Source organism: Athene cunicularia, assembly GCF_003259725.1.
Source record: "Athene cunicularia isolate RWA chromosome 7 unlocalized genomic scaffold, athCun1 chr7_part1, whole genome shotgun sequence".
Classification (NCBI taxonomy): Eukaryota; Metazoa; Chordata; class Aves; order Strigiformes; family Strigidae; genus Athene; species Athene cunicularia.
The window spans coordinates 24971047-24991591 of NW_020799107.1; the positions used below are offsets into that span (position 1 = coordinate 24971047).

At 40.7% G+C, this 20545-nt stretch overlaps 1 protein-coding gene across 1 annotated transcript in view; it reads right to left on the reverse strand.

The window, feature by feature from the left end:
• Nucleotides 1-1207: 1207 nt before the first annotated feature.
• TFCP2L1 (transcription factor CP2 like 1) overlaps nt 1208-20545 on the reverse strand; it is a 39171-nt gene continuing 19833 nt past the window's right edge. The window contains exons 3-15 of the mRNA XM_026852498.1: nt 17954-18030; nt 16245-16350; nt 15867-15973; nt 15131-15283; nt 14114-14224; nt 12317-12408; nt 10859-10907; nt 10669-10762; nt 9696-9786; nt 8928-9028; nt 7786-7928; nt 5682-5733; nt 1208-5231 (exon numbers count right to left, since the gene is read on the reverse strand). Coding sequence (XP_026708299.1) covers nt 5194-5231; nt 5682-5733; nt 7786-7928; nt 8928-9028; nt 9696-9786; nt 10669-10762; nt 10859-10907; nt 12317-12408; nt 14114-14224; nt 15131-15283; nt 15867-15973; nt 16245-16350; nt 17954-18030 — 1214 coding nt within the window. The 3' untranslated portion in view covers nt 1208-5193. The remainder of the gene's footprint in view (nt 5232-5681; nt 5734-7785; nt 7929-8927; nt 9029-9695; nt 9787-10668; nt 10763-10858; nt 10908-12316; nt 12409-14113; nt 14225-15130; nt 15284-15866; nt 15974-16244; nt 16351-17953; nt 18031-20545) is intronic.

Consider the following 20545-nt stretch of genomic DNA (forward strand, 5'->3'; position numbering starts at 1 on the left):
AGAAACAGACAAAAAAAAACCTGTCCCAGTCATCCACCAGATGATTGTTAGAATTACAGCCAATGCTTAAGCAATACAACATCAAGCTACAAAAGTCATTGTATGGTTGTTCTGCTTAGGGAGTAGCTCTTACTACTTTACAAAGCGTTGAGCAATCTATTTCTCTTTTACTCTAACTAAATTTCAGAAGCTGCAATATAGAACTGCAGTGTTAGTGCAAGAATATGCTCATCTTCACCAAGGCCTGGGATTTATATTGCAGAAATTCATCAAATTTACATCACTCCAAGTGTACCATGTCCAAATCACCTAGAGACACTATTATGGACTTTTACATTTCTACCCCAAGGAATGCCTGGGTTTCAAAGCTTGATCAGCCAGAGTCTTTTCTATTGAACTGCAATTAATCAAAGCAGAGTACCAGTTAAAGCCAAAGAACACAAGTACTCAGCACATATATGTGTTGATACAGTACAGTATGTATGTGTATATATACGCATAAATATGTATATGTTACATTATAAGGAGAGTGCCATTCAGGACTTCTCAACTGTAAGAATCCTTTTACCACCTCCAAGTCTTGAAACTCCAGCCCATTAAATTTCACACCAAGACAATGAGAACTCCAAATACTTTCCAGATTGATTTGTTACTTCTGTTTTAGTCCACTAACCAAGCAGGCCCAGCTGAAATAACAGGAGCTTTAATTTTAATAACACCAGTCCTGCCACTTCAGGCAGATGGCACAAATTTCTATCACCAGATCCTTTGCCCCTTCCTTTGCCCTGCAGTTGTGTATCTATGAGTTCTCAGACCATCCCTAGAGTCATACTAACTGATCTGTATCAATTTACTCAGTTGTCAGAAAAAATGCCACAATTTATGAAGCAATTTCAAACAGCCAGTACAGATCTGAGGAGAACCCAGGTTTATATTTTGCTGTACTAGCTGGAGTCATATGGTTTTTAATTATGTAATGGTTCTGCCTTTTCATTCCCAGCAAGCCCACTTCTACTCAGAGGGGCTGTCATCATACATACAACCTAAGAGCTGGACAGTTTGGGATACCATATTATTCAATGTAATCCTAAAACCCAGACCTTATAAAGGTCTGCTATACAATTTCCACATGTAGAGCTGAAAAAAAGTCTCATTTAAATTTAAATTGAGCAGGAAGTTTCATTTGTTACTTTAAAAAAAAAAAAAAAAAAAAAAAAAAGAGCAACAACAACAAACAAGCAAGAATAAACGTAACAGGCACTTAAGAGCAAAGCAAATGCAAAAGTTTTTTTGAATATTTAGATGAGGGGGAGCTACTCGTCTCCCTTGCCTTTAGTCTATCTAGAATTTAGACATCTAGTCCAGACTAATAATTTTTGCTTCCTCCAGTCAAGGAAACAGCCTTCGTTCTGGAGGCTTAATCCTCAAACAGGGCAAATGAGTCTCTCCAGGGATGGCAGACCCTCTGTAACCACAGGGAGCCTAAGATTTACCTGCCACTTCGGCGAGACAAGTCTGTCTTTCTCACTCCTCACATAAATCCCTACCATAAATCCTGAAGGCTTTTGCTTGGTTCCTGCATGGACAAATTCATCAACCTCAACAGGGCAAGGATTTGCTTTTATATTTTTGGAAGGCGGAGTGGAGAGTTCATCAGGCAGTCCAATCTCACACCAATGTTGCTCTGACCACTTGTCCTAGTTGCTCAGCCACAATGGTTCATGGCCAGTTTGCCCACATACAAGAACTGGTTGGTTACACAGCATCATGCAACAAGGGCAAAGTGTGCAACATTTCCTAACACCCAGAGATGCATCCCAGTCTACACCTTCCTCAAGGGAGGCAGTAGAGGGGGAGGTGATGATCTCCCTCTGTTGAGCAGAGATAGGACAAGAGGGAATGGAATGAAGCTGCATCAGGGAAAGTTCAGGCTGGATTTCTTCACCAAGAGGACAGCTGGTCACTGGAACAGGCTCCCCAGGGAAGTGGTCACAGCATCAAGCCTGTCTGTCAAGAGTTTAAGGAATGTCTGGACAATGCTCTTAATCATATGGTTTAGTTTTAGGTGGTCCTGCAAGGAGTTGGACTCCATGATCTTGAGACATTCTATGATTTTAAGTTGAAGTAACTTGACATTCTCCTAGACATCAAACTAGCTGTGCTGTGTCTTCATGGGCGTGTATGTTACTTGACCACAATTCCTCCAAATTTCTGCTGGGACTACAGAGGTTCAACAAGGACTAGAACTACTCTGTTAAGTAAGCACAGGCCTTACACACATATTGAAGTCATACAGCTTTACGAACAAGCTAACATAGATACAACAGTAGAGCACACCCAATAGGACAATATTTATAATCTATGCAATTGTTTACTCTGGCATACCTCCTTACAGCATGAAAAGGAGAAGATAGAGTATCAAATTCATCCTCATATGCATTTTTTTATTTTTGAAAATCTAAATATAACAAGGCCGTAATGGAGAGTTATTTTGTTCAAAATTAATCAAGCAAGTGCATATGATTCCTTACGACCAAGATTCGTCTTTTAACTAATCAAGAACAAGTTATATTTTTTTAAAATAAGCAAACAGATCTTAGTCTGTAAGTCTGGGAGCAAAGTTACCTCTATCCTTTCTTCACGCTGCTGTGTTTCAGTATTGCTGTCCCCTGAATTACAGGGCTGTCACATGTAAGTGGATGCAGTACAGGCTACACTCCTGGCAACTCCGAGGTCTTATTTAAACCCTTCTCACCAGGTCAGATTCACCACTCCAAGCTGCACACCAACAACAGCCATGCCAATACACTGGGCCAGTATTATAAAAGAGGATGAAAAAGCACAGTCAATGTACATCTTCCAAAGCACTTTCCACAAAATAAACCAACAGGAGCGTGTTGGTCCCACCTACTCACAAAAAACAGCTGGAGTTGATTCCCTGATTTGGAAGGCAGCTGTAACTGTGTGGCCACCACCTGTATGCCTCAGTGCTCAGGGCCTCCCCAGCTGTCCCGCTCCCTGTGCGCAGCCATACAGAGCAGAGGACACAGGCACCGAGGCAGGGTCAAGCTTGCCATGGTTTCACCTTCCTTTCAAGAAGACAGCATTTCCCATCCTTCACAAGTCATTTCTTCCCCTAAAGCTCACCCTGTGTGTCAGGAGACAACCTTGTCCCCTACATAACCTGGTCTCCAACCAAGAAGCCTCAAAATCCTTCACTTCAGGGGGGAGGAATCACTGTGTCCCAAAGCCTGGGCATCCTTTTTGGTGAAACACTACAATTCATGGACATCCAGGACAGTCAGTTGAGCAAGATCATGCCCAAGTAGGCACTGTTACTCAATTAGCTGAGTTGGCTGAAGGTTTTCCCATTGTAACATGATTTTTCTATTCTAGTATTATTTTTGGTGTAAAGAAAAAAAATCGGTGGGGATGGGTGGGTTTTTTTGCGCAAAACGATGCTTTTAATGAAAAAAAGGTTGCTTTTCTCAATATTTTGCTGTTTATTTCTGTTGGGAAAGCTTGAAACACATCGTTTTTGTCAGAAAAATATCAGTCCGTGTCTGCCTGAATTCCTCCAGTGTCAGCTGGGAGCTGTAATTCACGGGCTCCATGTCCCCCTCTTTCCCAGAAGGCTGGGTTCCTGGGCACCCTTCCAGCCTTCATGACGCATTCCCCCTTTGACTAACCCACGGTAAGAGCATCATGGGATCTGTAACCCAGCCAAAGAGATCAGCCCCAAGGGAGACATGGCGCACAAGGCACTTGAATGGTAATTTCTGAGGTCTGCAACAGTAGCTCAAACTGATGCTGCTTTAAGGGCCAAATGGATTTAATTAAATGTTTCCATTTCAAAAGGCTAGAACATTTTATTCAGCATTTTCCAGCTGACAATTTCTCATTTTTTTGAAAAATTTCCATTCCAGGAAAATTTTCTGTATTTCAGCTTTCCATCTCAATTCAGGATGAAATTTAATGTTCAAGTATCAGAATTTGATGCTATGTAGACATTTGGTTTGGGAAACACGTATTAATTAGCTGCCAAAATTGAAATTACTCCATCCATGCAAGAAGGGTGTGATCCAGTTTGCCTTTGACATCAGTGGAAGCCACTTTTTCAGCTTAGTGGAGCCTGGATGTCATCCCAAAACATCAAGGGAGGGTGGAGTTGACCATAGTTGCAGATATTGGAAACAGGAGTCAAGAGTGAAATAGCAAGAATATAAGAAGCACCAACTAAGATGATCTGTTACCTGGACTCAATCAAAAGCTTCACTTTGGTGAGTAACAGAAGGAAAAAACATTAGGATTGTAAAACCTAATCCCAGTTACAGTAAAGATAGAAGTTAATCAACGCTTTGTAGAGTAGAATAAATCCATAGTACGAATTAGTCATGAGTTCTATAACTTTCAACATTCAAAACATTTCCTCAGAAAACCTTCACATACTCCATTCAGAGAGACTACTCTAAAGCTAAAAATATAATACGGTACTGAACTGTTTGCCTCAGGTTGTCTGTCCTCCCCTGAACCCTGAAAAACTGTTCTGTTGGATGGGTATTACAGAAGCTCTGTCAGGAGGGCCCAAGGTCTCTGGGCTCTGAGCATGTCTACAGGTGAAGAACAGCTAGGAGCGGGCTTCCAGGGTTGACACTCTGGGTGAGGACTGAGCACCAAATCCATCCTCTGCATTGCCCAATCTGGTTTTGGATGTAGCCCCAGGTCTTCCACCTCAAAAAGAGGACCCTCAGGGAGCCTATGTCCATCAGCAACAGGGTGTGTGTTGAAAGCAAGAGAGCACTCAGAACAGTAAATAAATCAATTCACCCAACCATGAGGGGTCTAGAAAATTGGGTTTTGTTTATCTTTCATTTCCCTTTAGTACAAGGCAGATGTTTCTAAGTAATGAGCAGAAACCTCAGCAATTTTTAAGACTGAAGAGGAAGGGAGGGAGGAAGAAACATGTACAAGCTTTGAGGATGTTCTCAGCTCCAGCTTCAAAAAAACAAAAACAAAACCACACACCACCAAAAAATGTGTATCTGTAAAAGCAAATTTTTCCTTAAGCTGTTTGGTAATTCTTAGTTCACAGGAGCATTTTATCCGAGGGTTCTTCATGTTTCCAGTCTAGGTTGTAGCAATCTCAGTGAGGCACTAAATTTTAGGCTGTTAAAGTCTTTCTATGCAGCATGGTCATTTTAAAATGATGTGGTAGCCATCATTGCTTTCAGCTGTAACAAAGAAATGCAAAGCATTTTTTCATTGCTTTTACAAGACAGCACAGATACAGAACTCTATAGATTTTCTTCTTAGGTAGTTTGCACTACTTTGTACTCTTTTCCACAACCCACTTATGAAAACCAAAGTTGAACATTTTAGGTCAAAGCATTTACATAAAAAACCACAACATACTAACTGTCATCTTTTATCATTTTACTAGGTCTTCTGCTCATTTATGTCAGTGGTATCAATGGATTTATGAAAGTTTTATAACAGTGTAACAGAGAAAAACATAGATCAATCAGTCTACCATAGTGTAAGCTGATGCAACATCTTGACTTGCACTAAATTAGATCACTTATCTTTTCAGGATAACAGCACCCAATTTATGATAATGTTTAGTGCATTTGAAAAGAGAAATTATCTTTAGAGCCACAGATAATAACAGTAGCAATACATACCTTTTAATGTGCTGATAACAAAACAAGATTCATCTTGGAAATTTTGCACCATCTGAAGGGCAGAAGGAAAAAAAACAACACAAATATTTTAAGCAATTAAATTCGAGTTTCATTCAGTGCAACTACAGAGGAGAGGTATCAAACAACATTTGGTGTCTAGTCCAACAAAGTCCTGAGTAACTCTGCCCATAAGATTATTAAAGTACATGACTGATTACGGCCCTTGCAGCTGCTAATGTACTTAAGAGAAGCTCATACTAAGGCAATTGCCTATAACTGGTCTAGCTTCTTCAGCATTTTACCATCCTCTTTGCAGCTCTTGATCCTGCAAGTTCTTACACTGCTCCAATTAGTCTATTAAAGACCATGCTTTTAATTACCTTCAGTGAAGCTACAATAGTTTAGACTGGATGAAGACAGTCCCTCTCCTAAAAATCTAACAATGGTAATACACATTCAGCTGAACGATGAAGCTCAGTTGAGCTTACATTGGTATCTGAAAAAATATCTAGAGAAACGGACTCCTCACTGAATAAAGGAATATTGCTACTGAAAAGCCATCTCAGCAGCGTCCACCCAGTTATTTTGACATTACTACAGATGCTGTGCTTACAGTAATCATTTACCTGTTTGTATTTTGTCAATGCACAGGAATCTTAATGAAACTGCTATGAGAGGCAAGGCAGACCTTACAAGATTAGTATCTAAAGCTATTTGAGTTATTCATGAGAAACAAGATTGTCAGAACACGTGCAGGTTCTAGTGAGGTCCCTAACTAAAGGGGTGAGTTAAGAGATTCAGCTCCCTTCAGATCCAATCTGAAATGCTCATTTAAGCTTCACCCTTAGTCAGTGCTTTTCCCCCACCTTAGAGTAGCTGTGTGGGACACAGGAGGTGAATTACCTTCAGGAAGTGTCTCATTCAGTTGAAGCAGATGCTGAACACCTAACTTCAGAGGGGAGGTGACCAGAACCTCTCTGATCAGCTCAGAAAATGCAGCTTTAATCAAAAGCTTTTTCATAGCTATTGAATATCATTCAAGTAGAATACTTTCTAGCTGCAAATTCTCACACCAAATATCCTTTTCAACTTAGACTAATCTCCCTATTCCCTTTTGCGTTTAGCATTCACCCCCTGCTCCCACAAATCAAACTTCACTGGCCAGTCTGTGTGTCTGTGCCTAATGATGCATGAAGTACATTCATAGAGTTCCTCACTCTTGCCACTAGTACTAGAACAAGAAAAAAATATTTAAAAAAGCAATAGAAGTTGTTAATAATTGACTTAAATAAATACTTAAAACCTTATACTCAAGCTGGTTCAAGGCAATTCCCCTACCAAGAGTTGCCTCCGAGCACTTTATATCCATAAAGCATCATAGTTTCAGATTTAATCAGGCTGAAATAGCAAGGAGACTTTAGGAATAAGCATTACAGCCTTCAATTTAGGCTCCAGTTGAGACCTATGCTCTGCTTCATTTGTTTTAACAATGTTTCTTACAAATGAAGCTCCTTAAGTGATTCTGGTGCATGAATGAGTAAGTAATTTAGTGGGGGGAAAGAGAAAGAAGGGCAACTCACTATTAACCTGCAAGTTAATGGAATGGACTAAATTAAGCCATCATATAATGGGACACAAAGAGCTGGCAGAGGCCCATTAAATTATAGTGCACACTTACCCAGCACTGACTCTGACCCAGTGGCTGAATCACTGGCCAAGATGTAAGACTAATCGCCCTATGTATTTTTCAAACTTGCCTTCTTTAGGAAACTTTCTTATTTAATTTTAAATGTTCTCAATTTAGATCCTCACTTTAAAAATTAAGTAGCCAACAGGAGAAGGAAACGACTGATTTTGTTGTGTTTTGTTTAAAACAAAAACTCTTTTACAAAGCAAAGATCTTAAAACCACACCACAAGCAATGGTATGCATGAATGATTTGCATTAACTATTTACTTTAACTTTGTTGTGATTAGTAGCCTTGCAAACCTTCCTTGAAGATTCATTCCATAATTTAAAAGGTCATTTTAACTTTAAAAGGTCATTTTAACTCCAACAAGTTAGACAACTGTTAGAGCTCTGAGAGTCTGCATTAACCCCTTACCTCATTGCTCACTAATACATGGATCCCTGTGGGTCCCTGACGATAGATTCGATTTATCTGCTGTGGAGATATGCTGTACAAGTTCGCAATCTTCTCAATTAATTCCAGTGTGGTCAATTCCTCCAAGAAGATTGCATGATATACTGCAACAAGTTGGAAGTAATTACAGAATTACAGCATAATTATAGAACAGCAATTACAGGTAACACAAAGATGCTCAATATCAACAACCAAACGGGCTTAAGATCAAGGTTCGAATCTTGACAGTAGCTAAACAAGCTTAGTACCTTTAAAGCAGCCCCCAAATATCCAGCTTGATGATTGGTAGAAAAATACCCAGTATTAGGATGCAGCAGGTAAATAAAGCACACCTCACTTCTGCTCAGAGGAAAAGACAGGGACTAATGTATCATGGGGCACTTAAAAAACCCTCTCAAAGACGTTAATATTTTTGGATAATCTACTTTTATTGATTTTGACATTTTAAAGTAGGTCCTATTAAATAGTAACACACCTGATATTATGTTACACAAAAGTAACTTTTTATTAGATGTTATCCCACTGATCCCACAGGTAAAGACTACAATGTATCAAATAACCCTAGATGACAGCAATATTTTTAAAATTCGATACAAAGGGTAGGAAAAAAAAAAAAAAAAGGTAGAAAAGCTGTGCCTTGTTAAAGCTATGTGCAAGGACTAAGGACAATCACTACTCTCATTTGATCACATGTTATGTCATGAGGGATTGCTAAGAGCAGTGAGTCCCCAAAGCTTTGAACTTCCAAGAATTAGAACCTCACTTTAAGACATACGAACCTTCCATTTCCCAGAATATATTTAAAACAAGACATAATCTAAAGCACACTATGGATGGTAGTTCTTAATGCTGTGGTCCCTATTAAGAACTGAACAGAGATTTTGCTGTGGCATTCTGCAGACAGATTGTAAATCGGGTCTCTTCCCCAGGCAGATGGTACCAGTTGAAAGCTGTAGCCCTGAAACTAATCAAAGTGGCAGAACTGGGATAAACAGGACCTCTTTAAACATTCAGGACACCAAGGTGTCTCATGCAGGAGCTCAGGCAGAAAGCCACATTCTCACCAGGTAAGTGTTTAACACAACCCATGCATAAACACTTACCACAAAGACTGCAATCTCCATTTTCTCGTTTTTGGTGGAGATGGGACCTGTTTTGCTCCGGTTCTTGACAGACATAAATTGTCATCTTGGGCCTTACATTTCTATGGATTATTAAAAAAGTAGTCAATTATTTAGTAGATCTAAAATTGTTCTAGTCAGCTATCAAATAATGAGAGATGGAATAATTCAGGCTGTGCATAAATAACCAGCTAAGGGATAGTCTTGATGCAGATGACTAGATGTCTTAGGAAGTCTAGTAAGAGCCCCCTAGGAGATGGTGGTACAGTGCAGAGCACCTTAATCTCTCCAGGATCGGATAAGAATAAACAGTTTATAGCACTTGCCAAGCAGCTCATCATACCTGCCTTTACTGATGTGAATCCTGCTTTGTTGTAGAATTTGTGATGTTATTGCAATAAGTAAGTTTAAGTCATTTGAGGCTCCAGGGGGTTGGTTGGATTGCTTGTTAGCTGTGATGCAGATGAAATACAGGGTATTGTAGGCTGTGTCTCATACGGAGTGGATGAAAAATATCAGCTGGTAGCAAATAACCCACTGGAGAACCATATTTTGCTGCTATATTTTGGCAACATTTTTGAGCTGTGCTTGGATTTGATTATCATCTTGATCACCAGCCCCTGAGATGACCTCTCTGAAGTGTTAAAAGTAAGTCTAAATGCTACAGGTCTAGGATTAACTTCTAAATTAACACTGAAATAACCAAGGAATGCTGCCATAACAAAAAAATAGGAAGGAAGTAGTACAAACCTTCCTTTGATTGCATTAAAGAGCCGAATTCCATCAGCAGGCCCACAGATTTGAACAAAATCTTCTTTGGACATCTTCAGTAAGTCAGCACCTACATATTTCAAATTGATTTTTTTTCAGAAGTTAAGCAAATCTTAGCTTCCAAATTGTGTGTATAGGCAGCAACAGGGAAGGGCAGGGGGAGAGAATCCACAAAGCTAAATCAGGCAGATTTGCCTAGAGAAGTTGCAAATTCAGAGGGGGGTACACTGCAAATCAATCACTGTGAAACAGAACTAAAAGCTGCAAAAGAGCAGTGCTGCACTGGAAGATATTCTAGCCAACTCACAGTTTAAACTAGATATGTAACATTGGCCACTAAATGGCCCGATTTTCTCTTGACTGCCATGTTCACCAGGTTATTTAATCGTGTTGCAAGTCAAGGTTTCAATATCTTTAACAATTCCCCCTTCCAGCATCTTATTGCTGTGTACAACTACCTAATGGGAGGGCACAGTGAAGATGGAGCTGCAGGTGGAGTCAGACTCTTCTCAAAGGTGTACAGGGACAGGATGAGAAGCAACAGACAGAAGACGGAAGATGGGAAACACTGATTAGATATAAGGAAATACTTTTTCACTGTGTGAGTAGTCAAGTGTTTCAAGAGATTGCTTAGAGAGACTGTGGAATTTCCAACCTTGGAGATACCCAAACAGAACTGTACAAGGCCCTGAACTTACTTCAAGCAGGGGGCTGCACCTAGTGAACTCAATAAGTCCCTTCCATCTCAACTTGCTCTTCTGTCTTTACTTATTCTGTACTTCTACAAACTGTTTTGGCAAATGCTAACTAACCTAAGAACAAAAGAACAACCGCACTGTATCAGAGAAATGATCCCATCAACAGTCGCCAGCAGCAGATGCTATTGATATGAAGCATGAGCTGCACTTATGAAAGAGAATAAAAACAAAATAATTGGACTGTTCAAACTCACCCGAAAAACTTGAGAAGAGTCTACAGAATGGAGAGAACCTATTACGATGAAGCCACTGCTGGGCATCTTGAATAGAAGCAGAAGGAAGGAGATGCTACATTGCAAAAAGAATAAGAAGGTCTTGAAATGAACTGTTCACCAGTGTCCTAAAAAAGAAAAGCACCACATTAACATGATCTCATGTACTTACATCGTTGCTGGGAGGCAGGAGCTCCACTTGGTGGGTTGGAGAACTGTTGCTAAAAAAAAAATTATGTAAAGTTGGAAGAAAAAAAACACCATTATTTTAAAATTTACACTGCAGTGTCCATCCTCTTCCCCCTCCTCCATATGAGTCAACTGTCAGAAGTTACAAGCCAACTTGGCTTTTTTTCTCTATCAGAATCATAAAAAGGTGTCCAAAATCTGGACCAAGGAAAAAAAAAAAACAAACCTCTACTTGAGCTTTTTGTTAGTCAGTTGAGGTCCCACTCAACACTGAAAGAAACTGAGGTTTACTGACCTCATTCAAACTTTTCCATAGGGGTGACTTGCTAATTTGACACCATCTAAGCAAAGAAGTTGTGACCTACAGGGTGGCTGAACTCAAAATTTCTATGAGCCAGAAATCCCCTAACTAAATCCACTGTCTAATAATGTTTCCTCACAAAAATTATAATTCAACCCTGGTATTACCTTAAACATAGTAAACTGCAATTTAACTATATTACACTAAACCATGCTTCTACTAAGCCCTCCTAACATAGACAGGACTTCAACACATCAATGATTTTTCCCAAAGGGTTAATAATCTACCACTGGAAGAAAATGCTCAACAGATCTCTCTACTAACACCAATTTTTGTCGTTTCAGTATTTGTCCTTATTCATAGGTTGAGCTCGTTCATTGAAAGTTTGATTAAAACATTGATTAATAAGCTCTGTGGGAAGGCAACAAGGCTGCAGAGTCCTAGAGGAAGAAAGCAAAGGCCTATGCCAAATTCCTAGGGGAAAGTATGTTGCAGGGAGGACTGAGAAGTACTGAGGGACCCCGCTGTATATTTCTGTCATCAGCTATCTTCTTGGGTGTTTCAAGACCACTAAAACTGTTTCCTTATGACGGCTATATTAATGGATTAAACATGCCTCCTGTTAGTCCTTTGTTCTGGGAAGGCTTCTCAAAAGCCAGGCTGTTTCGCCCCAGACAGGATTTCTTTACATCCCGTTCACCTAGGAATTCATCACCCCAAGCTACCTCAAGACTTTCTGTCTTGAGAAGGAAGAAATACCAACTCTGAAGAGGTGCTGAAGTCTGAAAGCCTCCAACACTCTTGCCAGAAGATACTGGGAACTGCTGATACAGGGAATGGTGTGTTCTCTGACCCCCACAGAGAGTAAGAGAGGAAATCCAGGACAGGAATTGCCCTGGTGATCCTCTGATGCTCACCTCCCAGGCACCGCCCAAGCAGTGGACATACAAACAGCACCCTGCACTACAGGGCGTTCCTGGATGGAAGATCTTAAAAGGCTTTGTGTGGGAAATATTTTTCCCTTTCTAGGAAGTTCTTGACCTCTTCTTCCAGGGTATGAAATACATGGGACACACAAACCACATGCACACAAAGGCTACCATGTCAACAGGAAAGATAAAGCATTTATTTGTTACATACCCATCTCCAAGGTTGAAGCTGTTGGGAGAACTGTTGTAGCTTGGAGATGGAGCATTGTTCATTTGATAAGGCACATCTGGCCAGGGAGAGCACTGTTGGAAGAAAGGCAGTGGGGATACTTTCATAAGGATGGAAATAAAGGATTCGATTCTCCTCTCATACCACATTCATGCTGTTGCCACGCCACTAACTTCAGCTCATCGCTCCTGCTGGGAGGAGGAGACGGGCCATGGATTTTCTACACTGCTCTCCAAGTGGGCTGTCAGGGGGCCAGATTGATTCCAGTTGTGCATTCCACATTTCTCCCATTTCACAAAGCCTGTCCCCAAATAACACTGGGCCAAAGTGTGCACAGCTGTAAGTCAGAGCAACGCCAGTAAGTCAACTCAGACTGAAGGCAGCAACGATACAGAAATACCCCTGGTCTCAATTATAAATCCCTAATTAAATCCAGGCAAGATTGACAAATACACTCCAGTGGCACTGCTTCAGGTTTATACCAGTGAAAGATCAGAATTTGAACCAGCCTGCTAAAACCTCTGGCTATTAGTTGAAGAGCTTGAGTTATAAATGGGTTTTACATGGAGAAAATTTAAGATACAGACAGACACAAAGCTACGAAAGCCTTCACAATGTAGGTCAAACTTCATATTCCATTACAGTAGTGTAAAACCAGAGTAACTCAACTAGAATCGGTGACTTTGTTCTGAATTTAAGCCACTGTAATCAGAAGGAGGAATCTAGCCCTGTGGAATCCCCTGCCATCAAGAGCTCAAGAAAATGCTCTGTAGTATCCTTGTTTGCAATGATAAAAGACAACAAGGGTAGCTTTGGAGTTTTATCATCTCCACAAATACTAGCAAATATTTTATCATCTCCACAAGCACTAGCAAATATTTAGCTCTTTGGCAACCCATATTTCCCCATGCAACATGTCAAAGTGCATCAAGGCTCATAGGGAGAGTTTGGGATCTGTCAACTCAGTAGAATTAGGTCTCTGTACACAAGAGCCTTGTTAACAACCACCACGCTGAATTAGAAAACATGCTGGTCGCTCCTGGCAACATGAGGAAAATTGAGTGGGAGGGACTGGATCTCACAAACAGGAAGTTTACTAAAATTAAGAAAAAAACCCTCATTTTTTAGAAGTCCAGAAAGCCACTTCAAAAAAACAAGAACTAAATCAAACAGGACATTCCCATAGGGAGATTAAACCACCGTCTTGAGTCCTGTTGCTTAGTAATTCTGTAGCCTTTGGTAACCTTATATATACACATCTCAGTAATGGCAAGGAAGGTAGAAACACATGCATCTCTACACCAAATGCATCAGAATACAAGACATTCAAGATATTCCTAGAGTACAAGCAACAATCTTCTGAGATCTTGTATGTAATAGTATCTTCACAGGAAAACAAATTAATAATTTAATCAGACAGCCTATTCATCTGCATCTCCAATATGAGAAAAAAATTGTTTTTCTGAAGAAAATATCTTATACAACTGGCATCTAAGTGCCATGACAAGTGCCCAGGAGAAAGCAGAAGACAGAAAAAACAATTCTTTAAAGCTAGGCTGTTAAGGATTGTTTTATACCCTGAAACATAAGAAACTTTGGCATCTTTTATAAACTTCAACAGTGAGAGACATTTTACAATTTCACTCCATTTTCAATTTCAATCAGATCTGAGCATATATGTCTCAACAAGGCAATCTCCAGGGATCAGTTAAATTGCATTTTCTCTCAAATCTATCTCCTAACATGCTGAAGTAGTATGACATGTCTAAAACACTTTACCTCTGTGAGAATAGTTGTCTCATAGGAAGGCTGATACTTCTCCTTCTCTTGGGTGGTCTTCTTCTCCATTTTTTCCCTGTCAGTCTTCTGTTTTCTGTCTGCTCCTTTAGGCTATAAGCACAAGCACAAGCTTTCCCTTATGCCAAGCATTACAAGTCTGGAGACAGAGGCCAACAGATTTTTTTCTAATCTGTTCACAAAAGTCTCCTTAAGATTTATGGGAACTCTACATATGGAACAAGATGAGATCTGCATTTTCTAGAGAAAAAAAAATAGTTAAGCATCTCTACTGTTTCTGTAGCATCCTCCATTAATGCCTATTGCAGTTCCAAAATAAGCTGACCACAGTCCTGAGATTTGCTATCAACTATTTCAGACCATGAGTCCCACGAGTTATGCACCTCAACCAGTATTTGTAACATCTCTCCAGGAACAGAGAAGACACTGCTCACAGGAGCAAAGCTGGAGCAGCAGATCCTTTGAGAAAACAGGCCTACAAAAAGCTTCTTCTTAAGTGGCTACAGGTCTGCCGTGCCCAGATAAGGAGCTTCAGAGATGCTTTTCTCTCTGAATCCTTCTCTCCCCCAGGTAGCACGGAGAAGGAATCTGCTGCAACAAGCAAAAGGCATTAAAAATTAAAATCTCCAAGATACACTCTCATTGTTCATGAAGGATTGAATCAAAGAAACTGGAGATGCTGTAGTATCTTCATTGCATAGGAGCATCAGAACAGAGTGAATACCCTAAATAACCCTGGTTTTGTATAGTGTTCAAGACACAATGGACTAGCCTAAGTCTTGGTGCAGCCCTTGGGTCATTTGAATTTAACTAGAATTGCTGTGCAGTTCAGTGTTTATGTCACTTTGTGTGCAAGAGCCCTGTTTAAGATCTTAAGCATACCCAGTTAGAAGTCTGTTCTTTTACTCCACTGTTTACACCACTCCTAAACAATTTAAAAACTGAGCATGTTCCTGTGTCTTAAATCTAGTTAATGACAAAGCCAAAACTACCTCATACCTTGAACACTTTGATCTGGCAGCTTGCAGAATGCAAGTGTTCTGTATATTCCCCGTTTTCATTCTGCTTAAAGGTGTCGATTTGCACCCGGAAGGGTACCCCTTTCTCTCCTCCATGCTTCCGTGGAGTAAATTCTGTACTGATGCAATGTACCTGGTAAAACAAAAGCTGTGCTCATCTCTGGAGACAGTTGGCAGCTTTGAAAATCTGAATTTCAGATTTTGCCTGAGCATTAATTTTGGCTTCTCCTGAGAAACTCAGGCAGAAGAGTTAATATGTTTTCTTTTCTGTTCATCAGGACAAAACAATTAGAACAAGCATCCCAGAAAGAAACAGAGCATCAGGAAAAGCATCCTTTGACTTAAGTAAATCCCACATACAGATTAAAAAACAGATAGTTGGCATTTCAGACAAGAAATACTCATGAAATGGAAATACAAGAAAAACTAACAGGTTGTGAACAGTTTCCTCCAGACAAAACCCATGCTTAGAAAACAACACCATTTTTTTTAAAAAAAAGAAAATCCTAGCTATAGCAGGTAGTACTCCAAAGCTAGCAAGTAGCCAGCAAGTTGGTTTAGCGAGTATCCTACAAATTCATTATATGTGATTGTCACTTGAGTTTGTATATTGTCATTAGCATCTTTCTCTCTTTGCATCCTGGCTGCCATAGCTCTCCAGACCTTTATAAGATATCTCACCATTGTATTTATCACAGAAATATCACTTCTCTCACCTGAATGAATGCTGAGGCTCTCTTTGATGGATCCCACAGAAATTCAACAGTGTTCAACTGGGTTGGGCTTGCTCTGGGATCCAAGATACCAACTGACAGCGGAATATCTGTAGAAGAAAACCCCTAAAATTTTAAAAATATTAAATTGAAGAAGAGAAAGCATTTCCATACAATTACAAGATGCATGTGAAAAGCGAAGCCACCAATGATATATCTATTTGGGACCTACAGTGCTAGATCTCCTTCCCACCCAAAGACATACAGGATTCCTAAGAGAGCAGGCGATAAAAAAACCTCAACACACATGCAAACACTCCATACATCATTCAGCATCTTGTTTCCAAACACTGCACAGGAACCATAATGAAATAGTCTCACCTATATCAAGAATGCGGTCCCCAGGCCGACTCCACCTCCAGCCCTCGAGCTGCTGATGCTCTGTGTACTGCAGGCGTCGATCATGGAAAACTACACGAATTATGCTCTGTTAAAGAAAAGACAGCAAGATAAACAACGTGATCCAAAGGCCCTTCTCTTGATATGACTTTGGTTTTCCAGTGTAGAACAAAAAGCTGATCTGTTACATTTGTCACCCCCATTCATGAGGAGAGTAGAGGGTCCACCTAAGAGACCCATCACCATGTTTATCAAATTCCTAAGGGGCCTCAGAGTGAAAGAGCAACACACTTTCCCCTTCACAGAGCACGTTTACACTGCATACTGCAGCCCTGTACAGCTTTCTGGGATTAGGTCTGGAAGCATTATAGCAATGTCCACCTAATCTTTGGTGTCACACCATGTAAACATCACTATACTGCCTCCACACCCAAAATGGCTCACCTGGGGGAAATACTTAATGTGTCTGTACCATGCCCCAAGCCCAGTATATCCCACTCTGATTAGCAAACATGAAAGCCAGCTCACCCTTCCCTGCACCGGTGGAGCTGACAAGCCCAGACACCTTGTCAGTGGGAATTAAATTTGATTCCAGCCATTAACAGCCAGTCATTGGATTTGCCCCAGTGTAGTTAAACAAGTGTGAAATAGGAAAGCTTCTGTAACAGGAGACTTTTCATCTCTGGCCTGCAATGGCACAGCCATGTCAATAACTGGACAAAAAAGGCTGGAATAAAGGCAATCCCCAGGGCAGACAAGTCCAAAGTACTCTTAACTAATATATCGTTTTGTATATTCAGTGCTACAGTTGGATGAGTTAATGACCCCTTACATCCCAGTTTCTCAAGTCCGTGCTCCTGCTGGGGACTTTCATATCAAATGAGTGAGCAATTTTTGCCAATCAACCTGAGAAAAGCCCAAATCAAACCCTAGCTCCAAGAAGTAAGCCAGCCACAGTGGGAACGCCTGCAAAATTGGAATCCCAATCCACATGCTTCCTGAAATGGGCCAAAAGACAAATAGAAAACTGCCTAAACTCAGACAACATCTGAAATCCAGATTGGAATCCAAATTTTGCAACTAGCCCCACGTCGCAAAAGAAATCCTGAGGCAGAACGGCCAAGAACTGGGCAGAGGAAGGCTTGAAGGCTGGATCCAGAAACAAGATCTGGACCAAAGGTTTTGAATTTGAACTATTTTGGGAGGGGCGAAACAAACAAACAAAAAATAATCCCCCAAACCAAACAATCAAGTTCTATATGTTCATAATTATGCCCATTACCAAAGTAAACTGGAACTATGCAGAATCTGCATGGCAGAACAATGTAAACACCGGGGTCCTCCGTCTGACATGTAACAACCCAGGCGTGTTGCTGGGGTTAAGAAGGGAGGCAAGTCTGCCTCTCAGCAGTTTTGACCAGGTTCACCTCTGAACTTTGGGATTCCCCAAACCTAATATTCACAGTGAAACTCTGGGGTCTTGATCACAAGCAGAATAAAGTTTCCCCTAAAGCCCTGTAAAGCCAAGCTGCATAGTCCCATGAAACTAGTACTCAACAACTCCATCAGCCTTGCTCCCATTAAAAGCAACAGTAAACTATTTTCCATTGTCTCAGTGTGAGCAAGGTCAGGCCCTTCATTAGAGGCTGTATGTAGTAGCAGGAAGAAAAGAAATCTATATTTCTCCTTACCTTTACATATTTTGTGTTTAAATCTTGAAACTCTCCCAATTTCCTATTCTCAAGTAGACGGATTTCATAAGACTGACCTAGAGTTTAAGGAAACATTTCCAAGGTGTTTAATATGTTGTAGCAATGAGAGAGTCATGCTGGCATTAACGTGGCTAATAAAAGCATACGTTTGATCAGGGAAAGTTCATTTTTGGTAACATAATGCATTTGCCCCAGTAATCGAGTAGGCACTAAAGCACAGCAGAAATCTGAGGGGAAGGTTTGTCTTTTGGCAACTAAAAGCTCTCAATTAGGGCATCGATAGTCTGTTTCCCAAGGCTGATACAGATTTTGGTCACCCTTCAGAAAGTCACCAAGGTGTTTGAAGCAGTTGTACCCCCTGTGTCACGTAGCTGTAACAGCACTGCCTTTGCCTGTCCCTTCTGCTGAAGTTGTGTGAAGAGATGCTGGAAGGACAGGTCTAGGCACTATTCTGCAGAGGATAGTAACTTGGGCAAAATCTCGCCTTCTTCAGAGAGCAGTCAGCCCTGTAAGGTGTTTCGGTGAACCAGAAATACAAGATTTGTTCCATAAAACCTTGAATGTGGCTGCCCAGGGCATAAATATTCCATCAGACATGCATGTGGAAGCAGCAATAGGTACTACAGCATGTGCAAGGACCAATTCCAGGAAGGGAATTCGTACTCCAGCACCCCACTGCCCTCAGCGTAAGGAATTTAGCCAGTTCAGTAGAATTTAGCTAAGTGGTTTAAGAAATAACATCTCCCTCCAAGGCTGACAGCAGACAAAGGAGACTGGTGTCTCAATATCTTATGCACAAATGGCTAAGACAGCACAAAAGTTCATTGTACAGGACCAACTCCTCACAATAAACCCACAGCCAATGCAGAGGCAGGACAGTATCATGTGGATTAATGGAGCATATGTATACCTTATAGCTAGTTTTTCTTGTTCATCTTGCTATCCCTCCCTTTTACTGAAAAATGTACAGGGTATGACAAGGTAGGCACCAAGGAGGAGATCAGTTTGGGTTTTCTGGCTCAACCAGTACCTCTGCAAAACTGGCCCTGCAGAAAACTGCAAAGCAAATATATCTCCCTCTAGGCAGTTGCTACCAGCAGAGACAAAGACTGCTACATTTCTAGAGCTACGTCTAGAAATAGAAGACTTATGACAGCAATGTGTCAGAAAGGCACCGTGTTTCAGGCAGATTCCCTTTTGGGAATCCCAGATCTTATAACTGCCCATGTGAGTACAGACCATATCATTCAATCGCAGGGATCGTTGTGCTTATTCAGCTGGCTGGCAAAAAAAAAAAAAAAAAAAAAAAAAAAGAAAAAATATACAAGTGAAGCTGTACTGAAGCTCCAAATGTTTGCACAACACTCCTACTGATGTCAATAGGAGTTCTGCAAACAGGAAATGACCCTTGAATCCAGCAAGTGGCTTAGGGCATGGGGAGAGAAGAGGGGAGAATAAACCTAAACCACATGAAGTACCAAATTAAGCATAGAACTTTTCCCATCTCCTTGCACTTAAGTAAACCAAAATGACAACAGTGACCTTCCTTTGAAGACTGCTGGAGAACAAAAGTGGATTTCGTAAACCACAGTCCTGAAATTGAGGTCTTCCACACTTTAACTCAAGCAACTTTTTAATGCTTCTGCGGATACATGTTAATATTGCTCACTTGGCAATTTTTAGAGGTTCACATCTCCCCACATAATCAATACGGTCATATTAGCATAAAAAGGTCAGGCTCAGGTTCCCAAAACTGGTTCTCTCATAGAATCAATCATACAATCAGTTAGGTTGGAAAAGACCCTTAAGATCATCAAGTCCAACCATTAACCTAGCAATACCAAGCCCACCACTAATCCATGTCCCTAAGCGCCACATCGGTTTTACTACGTACCTGTGTATACATTGTACATGTGTATCTATGTTGTATGAAGTAGCTGGCTGCTCAATGGCTCAGTCTGGGGACAGATTTCACCAGTGATACAGGTCACTGCCTCAGACAAATTTACACAGCCAAGCATCTCTTGCACTTACAGTTCATTCCCAAGTAAATATGAAGCTGATTAATCATTATGGAAAATTAATTTAGGAATTGAGACCATGAGCACCCAAGAGACAGTAAAATACATCTACGACTGTACTCAGATGGGGTAATGGGGACAGAGAAATTAAGTGGCATGAGCTGTGCTACAGAGGAAGGCAATGGTAGAACGTGAAGCACTGCCAGCCCTTCAGCAAGTATCTCAGGAATGAGCAGGTTTTGGGGTCACCTTTGTGTGCTGACACACTCCTATTCTTTGGTCAGCCTGATTTGCTTATTTGTAGTTCCAACGAGAAAAAATAAAATAATGGGCATAAAAACATCAGCCATGTTCCTTTCAAACTAGCATCAAGCACTCAAAACCTCTTTAGCATGCACCTTCAACCACTTGCACGAGATAGGAACAGTACTGCAGCCTGGCAGACAGCGGGCACTGCACATCTTCTAACAGGTGGGATTCAGCTTGGATGGAGTTAGATTCTGCTCACTGGTAAAAAAGAAACTGCAGCGGAGACAGAGTTAATATTAAA